This window comes from Rhea pennata, chromosome 15 (assembly GCF_028389875.1).
Source record: "Rhea pennata isolate bPtePen1 chromosome 15, bPtePen1.pri, whole genome shotgun sequence".
Taxonomy (NCBI): Eukaryota; Metazoa; Chordata; class Aves; order Rheiformes; family Rheidae; genus Rhea; species Rhea pennata.
In genome coordinates, this window is record NC_084677.1 from 17884378 (window position 1) to 17909170 (window position 24793).

At 58.0% G+C, this 24793-nt stretch overlaps 3 protein-coding genes across 3 annotated transcripts; 2 read left to right on the top strand and 1 right to left on the bottom strand.

Moving 5' to 3' along the window:
- Nucleotides 1-649: 649 nt before the first annotated feature.
- GNG13 (G protein subunit gamma 13) lies at nucleotides 650-2802 on the top strand. Its single transcript, XM_062588501.1, has 3 exons — nucleotides 650-727; nucleotides 1284-1418; nucleotides 2283-2802. The coding sequence occupies exons 2-3, from the start codon at nucleotides 1321-1323 to the stop codon at nucleotides 2386-2388; spliced, it is 204 nt and encodes a 67-aa protein (XP_062444485.1). The 5' UTR covers nucleotides 650-727; nucleotides 1284-1320; the 3' UTR covers nucleotides 2389-2802.
- A 122-nt stretch (nucleotides 2803-2924) lies between these two features.
- Nucleotides 2925-18246, bottom strand: CHTF18 (chromosome transmission fidelity factor 18). The gene is made up of 22 exons (XM_062588127.1): nucleotides 18107-18246; nucleotides 17772-17999; nucleotides 17341-17482; nucleotides 16086-16284; nucleotides 15868-15957; nucleotides 15612-15664; nucleotides 14759-14903; nucleotides 13849-14061; nucleotides 12967-13064; nucleotides 12739-12862; nucleotides 12435-12568; nucleotides 11923-12016; nucleotides 11741-11839; nucleotides 11418-11548; nucleotides 10894-11056; nucleotides 10378-10602; nucleotides 10116-10265; nucleotides 9636-9766; nucleotides 5656-5797; nucleotides 3996-4109; nucleotides 3488-3545; nucleotides 2925-3207 (listed from the first exon to the last, which is right to left on the bottom strand). The coding sequence occupies exons 1-22, from the start codon at nucleotides 18231-18233 to the stop codon at nucleotides 3071-3073; spliced, it is 2997 nt and encodes a 998-aa protein (XP_062444111.1). The 5' UTR covers nucleotides 18234-18246; the 3' UTR covers nucleotides 2925-3070.
- Nucleotides 18247-18370: 124 nt separating this feature from the next.
- RPUSD1 (RNA pseudouridine synthase domain containing 1) lies at nucleotides 18371-24130 on the top strand. The gene is made up of 6 exons (XM_062588613.1): nucleotides 18371-18452; nucleotides 19902-20091; nucleotides 20583-20706; nucleotides 21056-21158; nucleotides 21239-21340; nucleotides 21739-24130. The coding sequence occupies exons 2-6, from the start codon at nucleotides 19910-19912 to the stop codon at nucleotides 22137-22139; spliced, it is 912 nt and encodes a 303-aa protein (XP_062444597.1). The 5' UTR covers nucleotides 18371-18452; nucleotides 19902-19909; the 3' UTR covers nucleotides 22140-24130.
- Nucleotides 24131-24793: the final 663 nt, after the last annotated feature.

Here is a 24793-nt window from a genome sequence, read left to right on the forward strand (position 1 = left end):
ATGGTGTCTAACGGGCTCCAGGTGAGCGTGGCGGAGCGGCGGGGCCCGGCCGGCTCCGCTCCAGCCGCTCCCGCCCGCCTCAGCCCGCCCCTGGCTGCCCCCCCCCCGGGCGCGGAGTCGTGCCTCAGTTTCCCCGCTGCGGGCAAGAGTGTCGCTGCCGTCGGCGGGTCGGCACCACGCGTGGTGCGACCTGGGTGTGCGTGGCGGCCCCCCCCCGCCCCCTGGCACCGCCTTCACCGGGGCCCGGTGCTGAAACCCCATCGCGGAGCCAGACCCTGCCCCGGGGGGGGGGGGGAGGTGGACCGCAGCGGGTTCCCACCACCAGCCCCAAACTGGAGGCACCATCCAAGCGCACCCTGTCCTGTCCGCGGCGGTGGCGCGGTGAGGTTTGCCAACTCCCTCCTGCCCCGTCGCCGGCCCCCCCCCCCCAGCCGAACGCCGTCCGGTTATGGTGTCCGCTGCGTTGCTCGCTGCCACTCTCCCTTGGCCAATACCAAAAATCCAAATTGCAGTCAAATGTGGCCTGCTTCTCCAGGTGAGTTATTTGCATGCGAGCACGCCGGGCGCTGCCGGCACAGCCCTCACCCGCCGGCCGCGGGGCGGCTCGGCCTCGGCCAAGGGCTTCGCTTTGCATTTCTCTGCTGCAGCGTGAAACAGCCCCGAAAGCTCGCGGCGCAAGAGGCTGCACCGAAAGCTGAAGCAGGAGCGCGGCGGCTCCGTGCTGCAGGTGAGGATCCCGCCCCAGCCGCCTTCGCCCTTGCCGTGGGGTTACATGTGGTGCCTGCCTGGACGGGGCCGCGGCTCCCCCCGCTCCATCTCTGCTCGGAGAAGCTGCTTGACGAGAGCCACCTCCGTCCCCCCCACCCCGGCGTGGGCTGCCGGGTGCAGGGCAGCTTTGCCCCCTTGCAAAGCTGAAGCTGGGGCTCGGGGTGCTCCAGCAGCTCTGCCGCAGCTGGAGATGCTGCGGCCTCCTGGTAGAGCCAAAAATTAGGTGGATCAGAGCTGGGACGGGGCGGGGGGGGGGAGGTGGGGGGCCTCTTGCCCTGGCTGGGGCGTCCACTCCGTGTTTGCCTGGTTGTCGGCCTGAGCCGTGGGGATGCGGGACGGGGCAGAGGCAGTGGAGGGCACCGGCCCCAGTTCGCTGCTGTGCCCGAGCGTGGGGAGGGGTAAGGGGCTTCCTTGGGGAAGCGGGCGCTGGCGGTGCGGGGTGGGGGCTGCCGCAGGGCAGTGGTGAAAGGCAGCAAAAAAAGCTGTGTAAACCAGTGCCGATTTGCCCTCTCCAGCCCCGGCCAGTTCCTCTCCAAGCCCCTCGGTGGAGCCATGGAGGAGTGGGACCTCCCGCAGTGGAAGAAGGAGGTGGAAAGCCTCAAGTACCAGCTGGCGTACAAGCGGGAGCTGTCGTCCAAGACCATCCCGGAGTGAGTGCGCGGGTCTCGGCGCGCCCGGCGGCGGCAAAACCCACCCAGGTGTTGCCGTAGCTGCTCCGTACGGGGAGAGCAATGCTTCAGCTCAGAAGGGTCCGTAGCAGCGGTGCGGCTGTACAGACCCCCCCTGGCCCCCTGCCCCAAAAAAATAACTCACAAGGCTTAGAAGTCTTGTAAAGTCAGGCAAGGCAAAGGCATTTCTCCTCCATCTTTTATACCTTGCTGCTCATAATGTGTTTTTGGACCAGCCCCACCAGCCAAATCAGCCTCCGAGGCTTTCCCTGCGAGCTGGCTTCTTCTAACGGGGAGCTAGGAAAAAGAGCAACTTTGGCAAATAAGACTTTAAAATCACAACAGCGAGGCAGGCACGTGGCCGTCCGCACGCCGGCAGCCGCGGGTGCAGGGGACGAAAGGCTTTTTATAACCGGGCCCATCTGGTGCAGCAGCTGGAGCGCGCTGCTGGCGCTGCACGTCCCAGCCCTCCCTTGCAGCAGGCGCCGAGGAGCCCGGGCAGGAGCCGGGGCGAGGCGAGATTCGTTCAGCGCGTGCAGTGTTAACGCAGGAAAGAAAGGAAAATAGGAGCTGGCCAAAGCGCTGCAGGAGGCAGCTGGTGGGCCACGCGCGGGCACGTACCTGCGCATCGGTAGAGCTCCAGCGCGCTGCAATCCGCAGGATACAGCCCGGGGTTGGGGGGGGGGGGGGGATTGAGCATTTGCAAATGCTGTGAAGTGCTTGGCTGTATATTGCCACTTTGGTGCAGAACATGTGCATTAAGTGAAAGGCTTATTTGTGCTGGCCCCAGAGGCGAGCAGAAAGGCCTGGGCTGTTTGACTCCCGCCGCTCCCCTCCCTGCCGCAGGTTCGTTAAGTGGATAGAAGAGGGCATCCCCGAGGACCCATTCCTGAACCCGGAGCTGATGAAAAACAACCCGTGGGTGGAGAAGGGAAAATGCACCCTGCTCTGATGGGCCGCAGCGACCTCGCCAGCCGGCCGCAGACCGGCTCCCGCGGACGCGGGCGCTCGCGTTAACGCCGACTGTACATCTTTTATTAGAGAGTGTCCTAATATGACCAACGGAACAAAAACCCTACTTTCATCTTGTCTTATTATTAGTAGAAGTGTTTCTTTTTTATATATTGGGTAAAGAAAGCACACGCAGGATGGGCAAAATTGGTTAAGAGCTGCACTGTTTCAGGGAAACACGGGTTTGCACTGTACATGGGAACGAGAAGCAACTCCAAACAGGCAAAGGTTTCCAATTACAAACTTCCACCTGCCCCTGCCAGCACTTCTGTAAACATGGCAGCTTTCTTGAACTTGTGAAGAAAACTTGTTTATAAACATTTTCAGTAATTACATCTTCTTTTGTATATTGTAGAATATACAATTTTGCAGCAAAACAGGCAAACTATGACAAGTAAGGGTTTATAAATGAAATAAACAGAGCAATACTTCATGTTTTATTTATTTTTGTTTTTTTCTATTTTATCATTTATTTATTTTTACAAAACAGCTAAGTAGAAAATTAAAAAAAAAATCAGGAACATCCTCACACCCCACATCTGGTATTAGAAAGAAAATTAGAAGCTCCGAGCTTTTTCTTTCTGTTCTGCACCTACTATTTCTTTGCCTTCCTTTCTGTCCCGCTAGAGCAAGTCCTTAATGTAGATATTCCTCCTGACAGCGTTGGAAACGCCCTCGTTAAATCGGAACCAGACGTCGCTCTTCCCCACGGCCTTCCCGATCTGCTTTTCGATGGAGTCCTGCTCGGCGGGCTGGGCCGCTGTGGAGCGGGGAAGGGGAGGAAGGATGAGCGACCACAATTTGCAAAAGCTCTAGGTTTAAGTTGCAAACCCTCTGCCCAGCCCGCTGGCCGGCTGGATCAGCCCTCCGGGCTTCGGTGCTGCCCAAAAACGCGCAGCGACGTGCCGACGCCCCCGGAGTTTCTTATCTTGATCCCCCCCCGCGGTGCCCGTGCCCATGCCCGTGCCGCGGCGGGTCGCCCTCCCCGAGCGCCGCGGAGCCGCCGGCAGCGCCTGGCCCCGTGCTCCCCGCGCGCCTACCTGGGGCCGGGGCTGCCGCCTTCCTGACGAGCGGGCGCCCGAAGAAGTCGGTCTCGGGCTGCGAGAAAAGCAAGGAGAGCAGGTTAAGGCGGCTTTGCCGCCGCCCGCGTTCACGGCGCGTACTCGGAGACGGCCAAAACCCAACGCAACGCGGGTCCGCCAGCTCCGTACAGCGCCAGCCGCCCGCTACCCCAGGCAGCGCCGCCGGGTCCACGGGATCAAGAGCCGAGGCCGCCCCAGGCCCTGTCCGAAGACAGCGCAGGAGCAGGCTGAGCCCTGCCTGGCCCCGCTCGCCGGGCGGCACCCGTCGCGGGCCCCCGCGCAGCCGCTCAAGCGTCTCCCGCAGGAGGAGGACCCAGCCGGGAGCTGCATGCAAATCACCGCAAAACGTAATCCTCACCAAACCGGCGATGCATTTAGGGGAAGCGCTATCGGAGCCACGCAAACAGCAGCGAAACCTGGGTGTTTAAAGCTCGGTTTGTTTTGGAGGCCCCAGCGGCCCCCTCACCTTCTCGCCCGCGGTGGCCTTCCTCACGATGTGCTCCAGGCGCTGCTCGTGGTTGCGCGGAGCGGCCTGGGGTGCTCGGAGCTTCGCGTCCGCCGTCGCCTCCGTCCCGGGCTCCTGGAGGGGGAGAGATGGGCTTGAGCGAGGCGCCCTGCTCCTGCGATTGCCCCTCTTCCAGGCTTCTCCTGGGGATGGGGCAGTGCCCGAGCCAAGATCCCGCAGCTGACGGCTTCCATCTTTTATTTCCATAGGGTTTAAAATGCACGCATGTGCATTTCCTACTTGGGCAGATAACCCAGCGTGGCTTATCTTTATATTACAGACAAAAAAAAAAAAAAAAAACTCGGCATTAGACTCCACTGCAGGAAGCCTTCGTTGGCCACCAGCCCTCCACAGCTCCGGTCCCACCATCCCACCACAGCAAGGCTCTGCCAAGGCAGCTCCCGGCCTGGGCACCAACTGGCCTTTCCTGCACCCACATCTTTTTTCTTTAGGAGCTCGGGAACATAAACCTGAGGCCGTCTGAAGAAGGGACGGGCGTCCAGCCCAGCGCTGACGCTGGGGTCACCGCGATGGGCTCCTCGGGGCTGGCGTCACCCCTGGGCCCCGATCTGCCGCCCGGGCAGGGGCCGCATCCCCCTGGCACCTGCTGCCCTCCTTTCGGTTCACAGCACAGCAATGACCCAGCGAGTGTTTCTCAGTATTTTCCATCTCTACACGGTGGCGCTGGTTTCTTCACCTCGAGGTCGCACTACGTAAACAAGAACCCTCCAGAGAGGTTTTTTTTTTTTTTTTTTTTAACACCATCTCTTGGCCACACGCGCGCTCCCCGAGAAACGCGCTCTGCTGCAAGAGGGACGCTCGCGGATTAATGAGCTCCCCGCGGCCCCACGGCGGGGCTCGCCAGCATCTCATTAAAATCACACCAGCTGAAACGAAGCCGGTCCCGAGCCTCCCCATCTGCCTGTGCCCGCTTTGGCTCGGCTCCAGGCGGAGGGTCCCTGCCGAGGGCTGCAGGAGGGGAAGGACGGGCACGGACACTGCCGGGGTGGGGAGAAGCAGCTAAAAAAAGGGGGCCAGCTAAAAAGGTTCATCGCCAGGATTCATGCTTGGAGAGGAGCCGTTGGGCTCGTCACATGCAAAGCTGCCGGACTCCGTTGCGCATGCCGTACGGCAGAGACAGATGTGCAAGCGCGCGGGCTCCCAGGACTGCGGGGTGGGGGGGGGGGGATTTTAATCCTGGATTTTCGTTTGCAGAACGAAAGCCGCCAGCCCGCCGGGCGCGTTGGAGGGAGGGCGCCGGCTGGTGCTTCTCCCCCCCTTTGCTGCCACCAGCGGCAGGGGGGAGCTGCTCTCAGCCAGGGCTGCGACGGGGGCAGCGGCACTTTGCAACCCGAGGCTCGTGGCACAAGCGGGGCTCAGCTGAGCAGTCCTGGCAGGCCCTTTCCCAGCTCCGCGCAGCGCTGTCCAGCTCTTCAACGGCGTCTCCACGTGCGTGCCGACAACCACAGGTTGCTTTAGAAAGACCACGTCCCCAGCGCAGTCCCAGGACCGTTACCTCAGTTGTTCACCCGCACCCCAAGTGATGAACCCACCACACCTGGTCCCCAAAACCCCAGGACACCTCCGAGCTGAGCCTTGACCCTGCTTTCGCCATGCCTACCTCGCTGTTTTGTGCCTGGAGCAAAGCCTCCATCCTCCTCATTTTTTCCAGCTCAATTTCCCTGGCTATGAGCTGCTTGGCTTGGTAGGTGAGCTGCCTCCGAGCCGGGAGGTCGGGGAACCTGCAGACGTCTTCCACGTTCCTTCATTAACAGGACGGCACGCGAGGAAGGGGAAAGAGAACAAACAGAGAGAGACAAGAAATCAATACTGAAAAAAAGTGATCAGGAAGACAGACTCACTGCTCAGGCATCTGCTGCACCGAAACCCCCGCAGCAGGATGCGGCCCCGCTGTCCACCAGCGGTGCAGAAGGACGTTCACGGCCGCCGCGTCCCACGGCCGATGCAGCGAGGCCCGGGAGCACGTCTGGCCCCACGCCGTGCCTCCCCGCCACCGGGGGCAAAGCCCACCTCTACCCCTCCGAGGTCCACGTGCGCAACCAGTTTTAGAAGCGAGCCAGCAAGAGCTGCCAAAAGTGCGGACGCACATCGCCTCAGCAGATCTCGCGTCAGTGACAATGGCAAAGAGATGATGCACTTCTTAATCTTGGTTTTAAGGCAAGAAAAAGAAACCGCATGCTGCTCTGTGCCAAACAGATTGTCCTGAAAGAGGTCAAAGTCATAAATCACAGATCAAGCACAAGCAGCAACAGAGCCCTTTGCACGAACCTTGACCCCTCGCTCCCCCGTGCCCCATGGGCAACAGGACCCTGCCGCACCCGAAGGCGCGAGCGGTCCGAGCGGCAGCATCCCAACGCCTCTCGCGGGACCGAGGGAGGCGGCAGAACGGGCCCAACGGGACGAGCCTGCGCGGGAAGCCGAGCTCCCTCCCGCAGGGACGAGACCCGGCACGTGCGAGGGAGGGCGGCCGCGGGGCTGCGCGGGGACCGAACTCCCGGCACCGGGTCCAGCCCACCGCAGCGTTTCGCTGCCTCCTCTCTTCCCGAGCCAATGCACCGCTATCCAACACAGCATCCTTGAACTGCCTCACCTCCTGCTACAGCACCACAGGGGAAAAAAGGAGAGAAAAAGACTATGACCACCTCCATCGCTTATTTTATTGAGATATAGCTGTGAACAGTCATTTTGCTTAATCAGAGCAGTTTCATCCTTAATGGGGCTGCTGCACCTGATCTGGAGCTAAGCCTTTTTCAGGACAGTTGGAGCAAACACAGCTTGAGCACTTCTTAGTAACCAGCTGATTTCGGTTCATCTGACAGTTATAAATATTTCATACCTTATCTGCATTTGATATTATTTCCATTAAAATAAAGGGAACAAATGCACACGTCAGATGGACTTGCAGCCATTTAGAAACTAGCTGTCAAATCTACTATTTAAAAAGTCATTTCTCTTCCCGTTTCTCCTCACTTGGTCACTGAGCTGCCTTTCAAGAAGGGCAGGAAAGCAACAAGATAGGTACCCAAGCCTGCTGCTGCAGCAAAAGTAAACTCACAAAACCTAGCTTTGCTTTTTTAAAAGCCTTGCTCCTTTCAGACACTGCAGTCACCGAAAAGAGGCCGCCCGCTGCTCCCACCGCCCTGCAGCTTTCAGACTAGCAGCCCAATGTGCGGATGGCAGGACGGCTCGCTACAACTGCAGCGGCTCCCTTAGGCCTTTCCACGAAAAAATAAAACACTTCACTGTAATTAGATACAGCTGTTTGATTTAACAGAGGCTAATTTTTTTTAATTAACTTTTTTGTACCAGGAAGACATTAGCATTGCTCCAAGCTAAGGGCCAGGTCCGCGTTACCTTGCTGCAGTATTTCCTCAAACCCTGGAAGTGTTTCCAGCTCTGTATAGCCTTAAAATGCAAAGAAGGCTGAAGTTTAGTAACGACACACGATTGATCTACAAATCCAGGAATAAGGCCTTTAGAGCCAGCCTGCTGCCTCTCACCCTGCTGCAGCACCCAGGAGACCCAGGAGACCTGCTGCAGCACCCAGGAGACTGGCCAGGAGACCCAGCAGGACCGGGCCGAGGCCAGCAGCCGAAGGGGAGCTGCAAAGCGGCCGGAGCTCGCCTCGGCCTCCCGAGCAGCAGAGGTGGCATCTCAACTGCTCTGGGCACGCGTGAACAGGGACATCAGTCACAACACATAAACAAGCCTCTCCATGAGCTTTTCAACAACAAAAAAGCACCTTCGTGCTTAGCCCCACTAAACCACTAAGCTGCGGCACGGGAGACACCATACGACCCAGTGATGCTGGCTGCAGAGACAGCGGCGCTGGTGGCTCCCGGCCAAAGGAGAGACAGAGAGGAGCGTCAGGGCTGGCAGGGAGCTCCGGGCTAGACAGTGCTGCAAACCTGCAAGAACTCGTCCCTTCGCTAACCAACACCAGCGTTAGTTTTGGATACGTCCTCAACACTTAACCCACTGCAAGATGTTCACGGCAAAAGCCCTTAGGAAGGGGCTTTGCTTTGCAAAGAGGGTCCGGGTTGCCAAGCACTAGGCTTTCCTTCACTCCTGCTTTTTGCTGGCGACACACGAATCTGCCTTGAGTACCGTGGCCTTTGCTGACCAAGTCAAAGTGCACGCTGCACCCTTCCCCCAGCAAACCCTCCAGCACCTTTGGTCCTTTCTCTGCTGACTCTTAGCATCTCCATTAGGAGCCTCAAAGCTACTATTTCCTTTTCTTTAATCCAGTCAAAGCAAAATCAGCCCCCCTTTAGCATATGTGTGACTGTACAAGCCAGCAGTATTGGACTCTGCAGCCGTCGGGTCTCATGGGAGAGGTAAAACCCAGAGTGTCACTGGGCAGAGGGGGCTGCTGCTGGCATGTGTTCCTGGGAACGGCCAACTCAGCAGTGCAAAAAAAGGAGGTAAGAACCATCATCAAAAAAGAGAGAAAGAAAAAAATGGGTATTTAGACTGAAAAAACCTCACTAAGCCCCTTAGAAGGATGTAAGGGATTTGGCACAGCAGGGCATTTTTGTAGCACTAACCTCAGAAGCGTTTTGCCATTATCATCATTATTCTTAAACGTATACAGGAAAGAGTCACATTATTGTAATTTAGGACGAGCATTTCAGAAGTTCCTAAAAGACACAAGAGATCAAGTCTCTGCTGGGATTTCTGCTTTTTTGTTCGTAATGTCTTATCCACCACGAAGGAGCAGCCATTCCCAGTCACCCACCTGCCAACAGTGGAGCGGCCGCGTGGGAGAGGGGCACAGCCCAGAGACGCCGGCAAAGAGCCCGCCGCAGGAATGAGAAAGCAGGCGAGCCAGAGAAAAGCCAGATTGGTGGAAGTTAAAGAGGATAAAACGAGGTCTGATCAGCACGGGGGGAGGCAGCAAGGGGTAGGAGCGCGCGCAGGGAGGCGATGTCCTTAATGGCAACGTGGAGATGAGCGCGTTTGCTCTTTCAGCTGGTTTGCCATCTGCTCCTGACCTCAAATACCACAAACACCTCTTAAAAAACAGGCTTTCCATCAGAAAGAGCAGCACAGAAAGGGGACTGCCTAGAGGCTTCCTCATTGTGGAAAGGACCAGGATGGCGAGCAAAAAAGGTCATCGGGTCACCGTTTTTCACATCATCTACTAAACCTCTAGCTGTAGCTTCTACTCTGAAAATAAAGAAATGTCCCGGTCCAAGAGCGACGTGGCATGACCCGGGAACACTCGGAGCGACACAGCTGCACCCCTGGCTTAGATCAGAGCTCCTGGGAGCTAACCGAAGTCTCTCCAGAGAAACCTTTAACCACACATTGCAGGAAACCAAGCCTATGCCCTGACGGCTTCAGGCTCCAATTTCTCTCTGAATGCTTTCATTTCTCTTAATTTACCATCTTCAACCCAATTCTTTCTGTCTACCCTCTTAAGTGTCCACCAAGTCCTATCTCAGTCAACATCTCGCTTCATCCAGCCCCATCCAAGGTAGCCTGCATCCATTCCCACCAAGCTGCCCACAGCTTATAAGGGCAACAGATCTGTACCAGGGCAGTTTCACGGTGTGACACAGCCCCAGACACACTTACGGGTCGAGCTTGTAGATGTACTGGCCCTCGGGTGTGCGCTCCTGGTGGTAGGTAAGGTTGTAGGCCAGCATGGTGCTGATGAGGTCAGTGAGCTGCTGCTTCTCCTTGAGGCTGTACAGCTGCATGTTCACCTGGGAGGACAGCAGAGCTCTTCAGGGAACGGCACGGAGGTTAAGTAAGGGGAGAGCACAATTAATCTGTAATAACTTCTACATACAAAAATAACCTGAAGCAGATATTTTTCCTTGATACAAGAAAGGACAGTTAATACCCAAGAGGATCAGACCAGGGAGAAAAAGATTAGTTTCCTATTAGGGACACCATGTACTTCACAGAGCTGGAAAGTCCCCTCCGTAGGCCAACAGGGTAAGTGCAGCCATGGGCTTTGGTGAACCAAGCAGCCCCGTGCAGCGCAAGGTGCTGCCCAGGAGAAGCGTTGGAGCCGGAGGAGAGAGCAGTGGGGGCTGCCGGGTGCCTCACCGGTCGGAGCTTCGGGGCGATGATATCCAAGAGCAAACAGAGCACCTCCAAGATGAAAGCCTGCTGCCCAGCACGGCTCCGGGCGCTGGGCGTTATTCCCGACACCATGGACATGATGAGGTTCTGCATGTGGTTCAGCTTGGCCAAGGCCTGGGGTGAGACAAATGCTTCAGCCACCGCAGGGCAAGCGCAGCTCCAACTGGCCACCCTCTGCGGGCGGTGGGGCTGAAGTCAGGCACCCTCTGGCCCTCCCGGCACTCACCTCGTGCTGGCTGTGGGGATACACCAGCCGGGGGATGCTGGAAGCCGCAAAGAGGAGGTGGAAAGCCACGGGTAGGAAGGGCAGGTACCTCATCAGCTGGAAGCTCTGCCCGTGCAGCACAGCCCTGCCGAGCACGTCGGAGAAGCCCAGCCACTCCAGGGCCAGGCACACCGAGCCGAAACTGGAGTCCCTCAGCTTCATGTTGAGAAAGTTGTCATACAAGCCCTGCAGGGACCAGGTGGAAGGGGCGTCACCAACGGCTCTGGGCCGAGCAGTCCAACCCTTCCAAGCTAGGATTTTAAGCAACCTGATAACTCAACTCCAGCACAGTGTCAGCTCAATACTCTACCCAGAATTACGTATGTACCCACAGAACAAAGATGAACAGCATCAGAGTGCTTCACCCTTGCAGGTCACTGCAGAGAGGGGTTTCTGAGCCACCGAGTAGCCGTGACACCCAGGATCTGTGTGGTGTGGCAGGGGAGGCACCTGGCTTTCCTGGCCAGGCTGCTTTACCTGCGTGAGCTTCTCAGGCTCCCCCACAGCAACGGCGAGGTGAAGGACGTGGTGGAACCTGTGCGAGGCCGTGTTGAAGCTGGTCTTTGTCCCGAGGTGCAGCAGGCTGTCGTCGTCCCCAAGGAGCTGGTTTGGCAAAGCGGGGTCCACTCCTATCCTGCGCCTAGGGAGACCAGACGGGAAGGTGCTCATGATGTCCAGCTGAGCAACAAGCCCTTGCAAAAACGGAACAGGCCAGTGCTGAACGGGCCACCAAGAAATATCTGGACCATTTCAAACCAGGTTGAAGACAATATTGATGTCAAATCATCAGGCACTAATGAAAGCAAAGGGATTCTGGAACACACAAATCTGCTTAGACAAAGCCCTGTCTGCTGCAGGACAGATCATCTGTACAGGGGTGGTTCAGGTCTCTCCACTGTGTGTCCTGCAAGATTACGTGATACCACAAAGCACAGTGCACCAGACAGACTGTTTCCTAAGCTTTTGCATATGCCGGTGATCTAATGAATTCTCCTGTTTACCTTTGAACCTTTGGAAGCTGGAAAATCTCTTGCCAAATGGAGAAGAGCCCCTTGTTCTGGTCCTTCAAGCCTATCTTCATTGTCTGCACCATCTGCACACTTAGCTCCTTCTGGCCTCGGCCGTGCAGGAACTGCAACACAAGAAGGAGTTGGGCTCTGTGAAGGGAGAAACTCTGGGAAGAAAATGAGCAAAGGGAGAAGGGGGATGTTGACATAGTTATACAGCTCTAAGAAAAACATGAGACACAGGCAACTCATTTTTCCTCACTTTGTAGGGGAATTGAGCTTCCCTTCTGCTGCAAGTGCAGGCTTTTCTGCTGTACCTGCAAGGTGTTTATGCACGAGCGGATGTCATTCTCCGTCTTCTCGCACAGGGCCAGGAGCGCTCCCGTGTCCGCCTTCATGCCCTGCCTGAGGGCGATCTAGAAGAAAAGGACTTCCTGAGACCTGCTCCCATCCGCTTGCCTGCTGCTGACCCCAGGGAGGGCCCACGGCCCAGCCGCACCTCGGAGAGCCGCTGAGCCAGCCGGGACGAGGCCGTCTGTGGGAAGTTCAACAGGAACGACTGCTGCCGCAGCTGCCTGAGAGATGGGACGTACCTGGCAGAGGGAAACGCACAGATCTCTGAGCAACCCTGACAGAAGGGAAAATCCAGTCGTTAAAAAGAGAAGTGCGTTATTTAAGAGCTACCTACACAAAACTGTGCATCTATGTGCACGAACGCTACCATATGTTGAAACCTAGCAAAAAGTCACACGAGCAGACGCAAAATCTGATGAGTTTAAGAAAAGTTGAATGCGTTGCAGGTTTACTTCGGAAGGTGTTTCTGATCTGAGGTCTGGCACCAGCCAGCTCAGCATGAGGAGGCTTGCCGGAGGGTGCCTCTTCCTGCAAGGCTGACGGTGATGCTACCCCTCCCCGCAAGCACCACCACAACCACCTAACCCAGGAGCACAGGCTGGATCCAGCTTGTAATCTCTCTCCATTTTCTGACCCGGATGGACAAGCATTACTAACTGGTCATTGCAGATGCAGATGATGGGTCTGAGCAGCAGGCCACCTTCCCTCCTCCTCCTCCGGCCTATGCCGGGCGCTGCCTCGGCCTCCACCTCCTTACGGTTGATGATATTTAGCAGCACATTGATAGACGCCTTAGGAAAAGTTAAGAGACAAAAAGAAACAAACGCTTGCTGCTTAGAGACAAGAAACAGCTGGCAGAAACCGAGCAGGGTCACAGCCATAGACACAGTTGTGGACACGGGCCGATAACCCAGAGCCAAGCGCGAAGGTGGCCTGATGCAGGCTGCTGGCGAGGGCTTACAGTGGGCGCGCCGTCAATCTCATCGATAATCAGGCAGTTTGGCTTCTCGTTGGCACCCAGCACGGACTTCATCTGCGTGGCAGCTTCAATGCGGGTTTTGAAAGCTTCCGGGCTGCGGTCATCACTGCAAAAACAACAGCAACAACAAAATACTCCAGGTTGCTCCTGCACAGCGCCATTCCACCGTTTTTTTTGGATGGAGCAGGGCTGGGCAGCCCGCAGACTCACCTGGCGTTCATTTCGACCACGTTGTACCCCGCGTGCTTCGCGATGACATGGGCCAGCGTGGTCTTTCCTAAACCAGGTGGTCCACACAGCAATGCTGCCTGCAGAGAGGGTGACATCAGCCTCGCATGCTCCAGGGCATGGATTTATCCAGGCACCACACCTACGATATACGGGGGCCAGGCTCTACAGCCTGCAAACGGCTCCACCTTCAACCCCTGCAAGCCGCTGCACTGATCACTGTGTTTGTGGACATACTGGGAAAAGGGACAAGCAGCTGCAAGAAGGGAATCACAACAGAAACTCTCAGGGAGGACAGTGGCAGCTGTATCTCATGCACATGAAGATTCACTTAAGTTTTTAGTACGGGGCTGAACAAAAACCTTTCCAGAATTATATCCTGGGGAAGCAATACTGTAAGTAACTATTTTTGTTTCCCCTTTTTTATATCCTTTCATTGCACAGGTTAAAGCTGCTAAAATGGCCTGGGTGTATTATCTCTGACCCCTTTACTGTCTCATTATCATTGCTCTTTTCTGGATGCAGAATTTCTTGCTCAAAGACATGTCACATTTGCCCCACACAACTGAAGTCAAGACCAACCTCTCCATAGAAGAGTCTACCTTTCCTCTACCATTCCATTTACTCTGTCTATGTTTTGCTGGAAAAATTCTCTTGATATCTGTTCCCATCCCCGTTATCACATTGTTTAAGCTGAAACAGAAAAGAAAAGGAGGAATACCTTACATTTGCTAAAGGAGAAACAGGGAATCTAATTTCTCCTGGATTTATGTTGAAAGAAAAGACCCTGCTCCCCACCACAGTGGTGGGATTAGGGGAGCATAAAAGGAAAGAACCATCGCAGCGGCATCTTGTCCTGCTCACCTTGTACTTGGGTCTCTTGTGCTGGTCCAGCTCAGCCTCCAGGATCTCCTCTGTGAGCTGGGCCTTACTTTTCCACTTATTCTGCTGCTCCTTGAGCTGTCTGAGTGGAGGATGAGCCTCAGCATTGGGCTTTGCTTTCTTCAGAGGTTTCTCCTTGCCAAACACCACTGTGTCCCAGAGCTTGAGCCACTTCAGAAGGCAGCGGTTTGTGTACTGCATGTTGGACACGAAAGAAAGCAATCAGCATTTGATCTCAGAAGTGTCCAGCTGAGGAGAGAGAAAGGCCTCTCCTTCACAGCCTAAAAATCTCTGTTGTGTGCACAAGAACAAGCCAAGCAGCAGAGATGGCAGCCTGGAGGAGGCAACACACAACATGTCTGACCAGACGGACCCGAGCACTTGGCACTTCCCCTCTCACAATGCGAGAGCCTGGTTGGTTTTCCACAAGGCATCACAGGTGGGGCCAGAAATTGGGATGCCGCTTCCCTTACCAGCTCAGCCAGCATCCCGTGGTAGAACCAAGGACAAGTCCCAACATCTCACTCTCTCCTCTCCCTTGCATGACTCAGCTCAATCCAGTGGTTTTCAGCCTTTCCTAGATTGTGATCCTAATTTCCTACACGATTCCCAATAGAGGTTACAGGGCTAAAGTCCACTCAATAGTCTTGTTTGCCTTGATTATCTTTTACAGAACCTTTAGTCTGAGGGACCACAGACTATAGCTGGAAAAACACAGCTCTGAGCTCTCCAAAGCAAAAGCTGCCCCTGACTGCCTGTGCTGGGGTCTAACACAAGCAGAGTCCCCCAGCCATGCTAGCACATGCTCCTGTAAAACCTAGATCCCGCAGCATTAAAGAACAGTTATAAAAATGGTGAACCCACCCAAACCTCGTTTATACTAGCACCTCACATCATCACTGAGCAACTCGGTGTAGCGCCGGGGAGTAAATCTATCCACCCAGAGGCAGTGCAAGGCAGACTCCTCCTCATCGTCTGCCATCTCCGCATCCTCACTAGGCTTCGGGGTCTCATCACTGGCCTGGCTCTCAAGGCAGCTGCAAGAGCCACAAGTGAAGGGAAAGGCTCAGGGCAGAGCTCAGCAGTGCACCGTCCCTTCCACTGAACCCCGCGTTGGTTATAGCGCAGTAAAAACCAATCCGTATCTTCCCAAGTGATTGCAACAGAAGAAAGCCCCCACCCAGCTCAATCCTAGGACTGCTACTTGCTCCCTTCAGCACTGTGTCCTCCCTTTCAGTGCCATCCAGTGTTATCCCCAAGCTCACAATTTCCATTCCTCCAGCTCAGACTCCTTCAGCACCCAAAGCAATGCAGCTGCAAAGCTGCTGCTCTTGACAGAGAGGAATGACCGCAGTGCTGCAGGTAAGTATTCTCATTTACTCCTTCTTCTACAGGAGTCCTTAGGGTGATGCCCCAAGATAAGGGCATTGCAGCATTAACATAATCCCAAAGTAAACAGCAGACTCTCTCCCAAAGGTCAGAATCCGGAAGAATGAGGTGCCCATCAAACACTTGATGAAGGAATTAACTTTGTTTTACAACAACCTGCCCAAACCACACAGGGAGCCTGGGCAGAGCTGGGAACTAAACCGTAGCTTCCCAAGCTGAGGGTGTTGAGTGCCAACAGGCTCCTCTGCTCACAGGTACTTTGCAATTGGGACCCCAGTAGGAAAACTCCACTTCTCGATCCCCCCAGGAGCAACATCTGAGAACGCAGCAAGGACGGGAACTGCCAAACAACTCACGTGTTTATGATCTCTGTCAGCTGCTGCGAGGCCTCCAGAACTTGCCTTCGACGCTTGAACATAAACAAGGCAAGAGGGAAGTCAGAGATGCTCTGCTAACCACGGCTGGCCAGTGAGCAGGGACTTGAGAATCAACATTTCCCTATGGGGAGGGTTCCCCCCACCTCCCCAGTCGGGGAGGCAGCTCCTGCCGTCCCAGGGAGTTTACTGAAGGGCTAACAGAGAAAGTTTTGAAGGTAGGAATAAGACTAAATACCTCTTCATTCACTTGTTCCTTCAGGTAGGAGAAAGGTACCCCCAGCAAGTAAAGCGGCCGGTGCGCGTTCCAGCCCAGGGAGTCGGGGAGCTGTGAACGGCACACGCGTGTTCACACCAATGTAGGGCGCAGACACGCGTTTCGCCCTACATGCGCTCCTGAATCGGAGCTCACAGATGTAGCTGATTTAAACAAATGCAGCCCCCAACACCTCTTACCTCCACCCCTGTCCTGGAGCAATCTTCCTTCAGGACCAGAAAGACTCTGGTGCCCTCAGTGGATGTCACGTTGACATAGTCCTCCAGGATGGGTGGGCGCTTGAGAACTCGCTTTGGATTCTTCTCAGGGGGCGGTGTGGTTTGCAGAGGAACCATGTCATTCATTCCCAAGGGGTCCAAGTTGGAGAACATCAGGCCACTTTAGAATGAGGCAAGAGAAAGAGCACTTCAGTCCCCACCCTAGGGGAGAAATTCAGTATGGAGCCACTTCAGCAGCACCCTGTGGGCCTTGGTCTACCCCACGTCACTCAGGGAAACAAAGAGGAGGCAGCTGAAGGTGGGAGGCTAATAGGTCACAAATGGAAACACATTAAATTCCCATGCAAACATCTGCATTCAGAAATAAAACAGCCTTAATTCTCGGTAGCTTAACCATAGGAGGATTTCTCTCAAAACCACAGGGGATTAAGCTGCTGGAAACAACATACTACTTTACTCTGAATGAACACATCCCCGTGTTTTAACTTAAACACGCTGCCTGCACGTGGTCAGTTTACCCACCACCACCTACTGAGGCATCTATGGGTACACAAGGCTGGAGCACTCCTCCAGCAAACCCAAAACACTTCCAAACGGGAACCGCTCAACCCCGGTCCCTCTCGGCTCCCCACAGCCTCCTCGGCGCGGCAGGCCAGCACAGCTCGAGCAGCGCTTCCCTGAGACGCTCTGTTCCCGCGCCCACAGGCTCAGCCCTGAGCCCCGCCGAAATTCGAGTGACAGAGCAGGGCACCTCTCAGAGCCGCGCTCGCAGGAACGAGGCCTTAGGCGAGGTCGGACCTAAAGACGTCTGGATCTGCTGACATTGTCCCACCAGCTCCGTCCTACTGCTTCAGCTCCTCAGGTCCACAGCACCCCAAGTCCCCTCTCCTCCCCAACGCGGGCCTTCAGGCAACGACTACTAGTCCTGAAGCGAGGCACCGACGTACCCAGGGCAAGCGCGGATGCATGTTCCCAGGGACCCAGCTGCAGCCCCGGCCCCACACCTCCCCTGAGCAAGCACGGCCTGTCCAGCTGGCGCTGCCAACAGAGACACAGCGAGTCCCCACCACCACCAAGCACGTTCCCCTCCTAATCCAGGTGGAGGTTCAGTGGTCCAGGGGTATCCAGCAGTAACGCAGTTCATAGCATTAACACAGTTCCCAGATTCAACACAGTTCCACACAAAACCAGGAGAAGATGCCCAGGGCTGGCTAACCTGGCACTCTGCAGGGCAGCGGGTGCCATCGGGTAAGGTGGCAGGGTGACAGCATCCTGGGGGAAATCAGGAACCAACTCATCACCCGCACCGAAGTTCAGCTTCTTGACAGCCTCCAGCCGCTGCCGCTTTGGCTTCGGAGCTGCGAGAGGCAAAAAGGAAGAGAAAAGAAGAGAAGCAAAGTTGGCCAAAGCGTGAGTGCTACAGTGCAAGGCCACCGGGCTTCACCTCCGCCCACCCGCGAGACGGGCGACGAGCGTCGGAAAACACTGCGGAAGGAGCCAGGGCTTCCAGCAGAGGAGGAACTTCGACACCGCGGGACAACACGGGCCGCCGCGAGACCCCGGCGACGGAGGGCTGCCCCCCGCCGCAGAGCGACCCGCGGGCGCACGCGCAGCCCCCGGCCCACCGGGCTCTCTGGCAAAACCTACTGAGCGCTGCAGAAGGCGGCGGGGGCAGCTGCCCCCCCGGGGACGCCTCCTCCCCCGCCAGGCGCCGGGGGCTGCTGCCCAGCTCCCGCTTCTTGGGGTTGGCGGCCGGGGGGCCGCGAGCGCCTTCCCCGAGGTGCGCGGCGCTGCGTGCGGCGGCATCCTCCCCCGGCGTCTGCTTTCTGCTGCGGAACTGGGAGACTCTGGGGGCTGGCGGCGGGGAGGGAGGATCTGGAAGAGATTCTCGGTGAAGCTTTTTGCCCTCGCCAGGGCCGCGGCGCCTCGCGTCGGCGGCACCGACGGGGCACGGCACGGTCCGCGGGGCACCGCGCGCCCACCTTCGAGCTCGGCCAGCACCTCCAGCTCGGCCGCGAAGCGCTCGTGGAAGTCCTGCTCGTGGAAGTCCTGCTCGTAGAGGTCCTGCTCGTAGAGGTCCTGCTCGGGGGCCCCGTCGGGACCCTCCATGGGGCCGCGCCGCGCCCGCGCCGCGCTTCCGGCCGTGGCGCCGCGCCGTGGAAACGGCGGCGCTGATTGGCTGCGGCGCGCGGCGCGCCGGGGCGGCGGCGGCGCTGATTGGCTGCGGCGCGCCCGGCCCGGCCCGGCGCCCCGGTGGATACAATGTAGGCGCTGGCGGGCGCGGCGCGGCGCGGCCCGGCCCGGCCCGGCCGCGGGCAGGAGCTGCAGGTCGGCGCGGGGCGCGGAGCGGGCGGCGGGCGGTGCCCGTGGCGGTGGCGGTGCCGAGGAGGGCGGGTCGGGGCTCGCGGGTTGCCCTGGCCGCTCCGGGCCGGCCCGTGCAAGGACATTGACGGCGGCGGCGGTGGCAGGTCCCGGCCGGAGCCCTCCCGGCCCGCATCGCCCCGGCCCCGGCGCGGTGTCGGCGTGCGGCTGCGGGCCCGGTACCGCGTGACACCGGTACGGCTGCAGGCCCGGTACCGTGTGACACTGCTACAGCTGCAGACCCGGTACCGCGTGACACCGCTACAGCTGCAGGCCCGGTACCGGGTGACACTGCTACAGCTGCAGACCCGGTACCGCGTGACACTGGTACGGTTGCAGGCCTGGTACCATGTGACACCGGTACGGCTGCGGGCCTGGTACCATGTGACACCGCTACAGCTGCAGGCCCGGTACCGTGTGACACCGGTACGGCTGCGGGCCTGGTACCGTGTGACACCGGTACGGCTGCAGGCCCGGTACCGTGTGACACTGCTAAAACTACAGGCCCAGTACCGCGTGACACTGGTACGGTTGCAGGCCTGGTACCATGTGACACCGGTACGGCTGCAGGCCTGGTACCTTGTGACACCGCTACAGCTGCAGGCCTGGTACCGCGTGACACTGGTACGGCTGCGGGCCTAGTACTGTGTGACACCGGTACGGCTGCAGGCCCAGTACCGTGTGACACCGCTACAGCTGCAGGCCCGGTACCGTGTGACACCGGTACGGCTGCAGGCCCGGTACTGTGTGACACCAGTACGGCTGCAGGCCCGGTACCGGGTGACACTGCTAAAACTACAGGCCCAGTACCGCGTGACACTGGTACAGCTGCAGGCCTGGTACCATGTGACACCGCTACGGCTGCAGGCCTGGTACCGTGTGACACCGCTACAGCTGCAGGCCTGGTACCGCGTGACACTGGTACGGCTGCGGGCCTAGTACCGTGTGACACCGGTGCGGCTGCAGGCCCAGTACCGTTTGACACCGCTACAGCTGCAGGCCCGGTACCATGTGACACCAGTACGGCTGCAGGCCCGGTATGGAGCAGCATCAATACCGCTGCGGCACCAGTGCAGGGTAACACTGTACTGGGCTGCGGTACCGTATGACGTGACACCAGAGTGGCTGTGGCCCCGCACAGGTGGTGCACAGGCGCTCGCTCATGTCGCCCCCGTCCCTTTCCACCACTCGGGGTCACAGCCCAGGGCCTGCCGTGACGCCCCAACCCCCTGTGCTTCTTGCCTTGCTCGCGGCTCGTGGCTTCGGTCCGTTCTGCTCTTGCCTCCCGGTCTCGGGGCCTGCTGAAGCGCAGAGGCAGCCGTGGAGGTCGCTCGCTCACCGCCGCGGTGGATGGAGCAGCTGCGACGTGCAGGTCTGGTATCCCAGGTCGCCTTGATTTGCGGCTGTTCCCTGCAGCGCTCGCCATGGAGCCGGGCACCATCGACAACCTGTCCATCCTCTACCAGAGCCGGGACTTCATCGTGGTCAACAAGCACTGGGACATCCGCATCGACAGCAAGATGTGGTACGAGAAGCTGACCCTGCAGAGTCAGCTGAAGTACCGGTTCCCCGAGCTCGCTGACCCGGACACCTATTACGGCTTCAGGTAAGTGCCTGCGAGAGCAAACGGACCTTTTCTTTGGCTGATCTCAGTCCGCTGCCCACAGTCTCCTTGCTGGGTGGCACCATGTAGGAACAACGATGGGCACCGCTGCTGTTGATGGGCTGCCTCAGGTCTGGGGACACACCGGGGCTGGCGTGGCACCAGTGAGTGACACAGGATACAAGGGGCAACTAGGGGGTACGTGGGGCAACATCCAGCCACAGGCTGAGCTGTGCTGTGGCTGCCGCTGCCTTCGCTAGCTACAGCCTCAGGTTGGCATCTTCCCCTAACTTCCCGCGGAACATGACGTTCCTCATGCTCCCAGTATAGGAGCATTTCTCTGCTTCAGGGTTGTCACTGGCAGGCAAGTTGGACTGTCCAGGAGGGTCAGGCACCCAAACTTAGTGCCCTGCCTCGAAGCAGAGCACGTATGAAAGAAAAACTGCAGCTGCCAGGAATCCCCTGGAGATGTTCCACATCCGTCTCCTCTGCAGGTTTTGCCACCAGCTCGACTTCTCCACCAGCGGGGCCCTCTGCGTGGCACTCAACAAGGCCGCGGCAGGAAGCGCCTACAAGTGTTTCAAGGATCGGCTGGTGACCAAAGCCTATCTTGCCCTGGTAAGTCCAGCCGCCGGCTCTGCTCCGTCACAGGTTGCCACAGCCACTATCAGCCCCTGTCTGATCTGTGAGTATCTGAGGTGGTTTGTAGGCCCACGGGACTGTACAAACCACTGAGTTTTCCAGCCTGATCCTGCTTCCAGGGACACCTGGAGTGCAGAGTCTGGACACCCGTCCTGCAGCCTGGTGTTCCGCAGCAGTTTGTTCGCTGCCTCCGGGAGCTGGACACCTCTTCTGAGCGTGCTAAAAGGGGAGCAGCTCCTGCGTGTCTCCTGCCTGGCGCGGCTGAGCAGCGAGGCTCGGGGCTCGGTTTGTCCGGTGAACCAGGTTTCTCCCCTCCGCCCTCCAGGTCAGGGGCCACGTGAAGCAAAGCCGAATGACGATCCAGTACGCCATAGGGAAGAACACGACCGAGGGCATGACCCACATGATGTGCATCGAGGGCACGGAGGGTAAGCACCCGGAGCGGAGCCGCGCGCCGCCCGAACGGTGTTTGCCCCGTGAGCTGACCCCCTTCCCGCTCGCCTTCCAGGCTGTGAAAATCCCAAGCCTTGCCAGTCGGAGCTGATCGTTCTCGAACACGGATCCTACAGCGGGGAGCCCGTAACCAAAGTGCTGCTGCAGCCGCTGACAGGTGGGAGCCGGCGGCTGGGGCTGCGCCAGCGCGCAGCAGGATTTCTGCCTTGGGACACGATGGCAGGAGCTAGGGGCTGAGTGCTGGCTAGCTCTGCTGCTTGGCCAGGCACGGCTCGTACGCTCGAGCTGGTAGGAAGAGGTGCTGAGCCAGAGAGAGGAGCCGTTGGCCCTGCTGCTGCCCTGCGCGGGCCTCCCTGGCCCTTGGCTGTAACGTGGTTGCACGGTGCAAAGCAAAGTTTGGGAAGGGTTGAGCTGAAGGCTGCGCTCAGCTCATGGGGATTTGCGTCCTCTGAAGGGGGGGGACAGAGGGGATTGGTGCGTTGTCACCTCGGACCACAGGGCCCTCAACCGCAGTAACTGCTGTCTCTGATGACCCTGCCCCTGGGTTCCCCCTAGGGCGGACACATCAGCTCCGGGTTCACTGCAGCGCCATCGGCCACCCCATCGTGGGCGACTTCACCTACAGCCACAAGACGGACAGCAGTCCCTACAGGATGATGCTCCACGCCTACTACCTGCGCATCCCCACCGGGAAGGAGCTCATCGAGGTCTCTGCACCTGACCCCTTCGTGACCGCCATGGACAGCAACTGGGTGCCTCACCACATCGCTCACCGGCTAGATGAGACCATCCAGGAGCTAAAGGACAAGATGATCCAGAAAGGAGAAGAGGAGGAGAGCCAAAAAAATGTGCTTAGTAGCAGAGGAGAGGAGGCACCGAGCAAAGCTGGGAGAGCGGAGACAGAGGACCAGCGAGCCAAGTGTGAGCAGTGGTTGGCGGAGTGGACTTTGGAGTGAACAGCAGAAGTTTCTGCATTTCCAACCCAAAGCTCCATTTTTGTCCGAGTGGGTCCTGGCCAGCCTCCCCTCCAAGCCCAGCGCTGACCACATCTGCACTTCTTGTACACCGTAGTTTCCTTCACTTCTGGGACTGGGATGAGACAGGTTTTAGCAGCAGCTAGGATTGGCTTATTTTGTAACGTCCTCATCACCCGCCTGACCCCTCGATGCCCCTTCCCTAACTCCACGCCTCAGCAGCAGAGTTAGCGTGTCCTGCAGCAGCTTCGAGCGCAGGTCGGACCCAGGGTGTCCCGCGCTGTCCCCGGGCTCAGGCGCGGTTGGGTGAGCACCGAGACGAGCGTCGCCAGTGGAGCGGCGGCGATGTCCGCGGACGCGAAGCGCGAGGGTGCCGGAGCGCGCCCCGTCGAAGCGGGGGGAGAACCCGAGTCGTACGTCCTGCTGGATGCAGCATGGGATCTGTTTCCCACCTTCCCACCCCTTGCTCCTGCCTGCGGGCCGGGTCCCGCTAGGGCGGGCGGCGAGTGGGGCTGCCCCACTGCGGGAGCAGAGAGGGGGCTCGGGAGGCTGCTGGCCAGTTCGGGGGCCGAGGACAGCCCAGCGGCGCCTCTCTAGGGCTGCACGGGGCAGGTTCCCGCGCGGCTTTCCTGCTGACTCGGCCGCCGGGTGTTTTCCCCGCCGAACTGAGCGGTGCGGAACAGGAGAAGTCCCCTAACTGCCGCAGAGGATCGCTGCTTTCCCCCCGTCCTTGCCGATTTCCTGGCTGCAGCAGCCCACGTGTATTTTTTTAAAGCTTTGTTGAAGATGAGTGTATTAATACTAATAGATTTTAAACTTTTTCCAAATTTCTATGAAGAGAATCTAGTCTTTTAGCAGTTCTGAAATACTGATGGCCTCGGAAATGCATGTATTTTTAGTACTTGTACCCGAAATAGCCAGCATCGCTAAGCTATTTTTAATAGATCTGATTATTCTTTCTACTAATACCTCCTTTTCTTAACACGCGCTTTTATCCTGGATACGAACGCAACCCCTGCCGGGGCGGGATCAGAAGGTAAAAGCCTGTTTCTGCTTTTCCTTTATGTCGGGGAACAAGGATCATGTTTTTGTCCCTCGCTAGCAGGGTGCTAGCACTAGATGGAGCTGGAGACAGGTCTTCTGGTTAGGCAGTTTACTGGGGCTCCGGCGGGGTGCGAGCAGGCGGAGCAGGCTGAAGCTGCTCGAAACGCCGACGGCCCGCGGGCGGCCGGGAGGAAGCTCGAGTTTCGGGCTGGAGCTCGGCGTTGCAGCACGCAGCCAAAACTCGGTCTGAGAATTTCCCTGCTTCGCCAGTCCACTCCGTGCTGCCCTTGCGCTCTGGTTTCCACCTCGCTTCTCCTCTGCAGCCCTTAGAGGAAGTTTTGAAAATAAAAAAATGGCTGGAGTGGGATTATGAGAAACAGCCCTGAGGCTGCCGAAGGACGTCGGTGACCGCGGCCCCCTGACGCGTGCTGCCACGTGGCGCTTGGTGGGGAGCTCGGCTGCGGCTCTGGCGCCCCAGTTTTTGTGCCATTAGTTGCTCCGCAGGTCGCGGCCTCGGCTGGCACCGACGCGCGTGCGCCAGGCGCCGGTCACCCGGACGGTGGCGGCCGGGAAGCCCCTGCCGGGACCGCTGGAGGAACCCCGCACCCATCTCAGCCTTCACGTATTGCACTTTTTATCCCACCTTGCAGGAACTGGAGATAAAATGTATATTTTCCGTATCTTGGAGCGAGGTATTTTACGGTAGCCCTTCGCCCTGCTTTCCCTTTGTGCTGGCGTGCAGCGTTGCTCCGTCCTGATCATGTAATTCCTTCCACCAGATAATTCGCTGTGTCTTGCATGAATGCACCTGTGTTTTGGGGGGTTGTGAGTGGCGTGTTGTGGCGTTCTGTGCATCTGGGAGTAATCCTTATTTACGGCTGCACGTTTGTGGACGTTACTGGAGTAAATCATTACACGTGTGTACTGCATTTGAACTAGCGGTCTCTTAATTTGCCCTGCAAGAGCCCCGATGCAGCGCCGAGGGGCTTTGGGGAACGGGCACGAACCGTCCTGGCGAGACGGGCTCCAACCTGGCCAACCTGCTAGGCAAGGACGGGCTTTGCTCTCCCCCCCTCGCCCAGGTAAAATCCCCATTGCAGAGACGAGAGAGTTTACCCACCTGAACACGATCCTGGCTGGCAGCTTCAGGACGGCGGAGGAAACTTGAAGATGCTCCACCATGGAAGAGGGTTTAGTAGATCTTGGTAAGACGAGCAAGGATGCAGGCAAGGAGGCGAATGCAGGTGCCCTCGCGTGCTCAGGGGATGCTGGCCCCGCTCTTTCTGCAGCTCATCTCTTCCCATCGCCGGCCCCCTCCAGCCACGAGGCTCTCCGGGCTGTGCTGCTTCCCTTGCTCCCGAACCTCTCGTGCTCCCCTCTGCTAAAATAAAAGCACGTTCTTCTGTAAAATGGGGGGAGAAGGCGGGGATGACGCTGGCCTGGACGCCAGCCAGCTCCTAGCCGTTCGTGTCGGAGGGGCTCAGTTACGATGGTGCTTTTCCAAATCTGGCCCAGGGTCTGCCCCAGTGCACGGGGTTTTTCACCAACTGGTTTCACACATTTTCTTCCAGCCAGAAAAACGCCACTTTCTC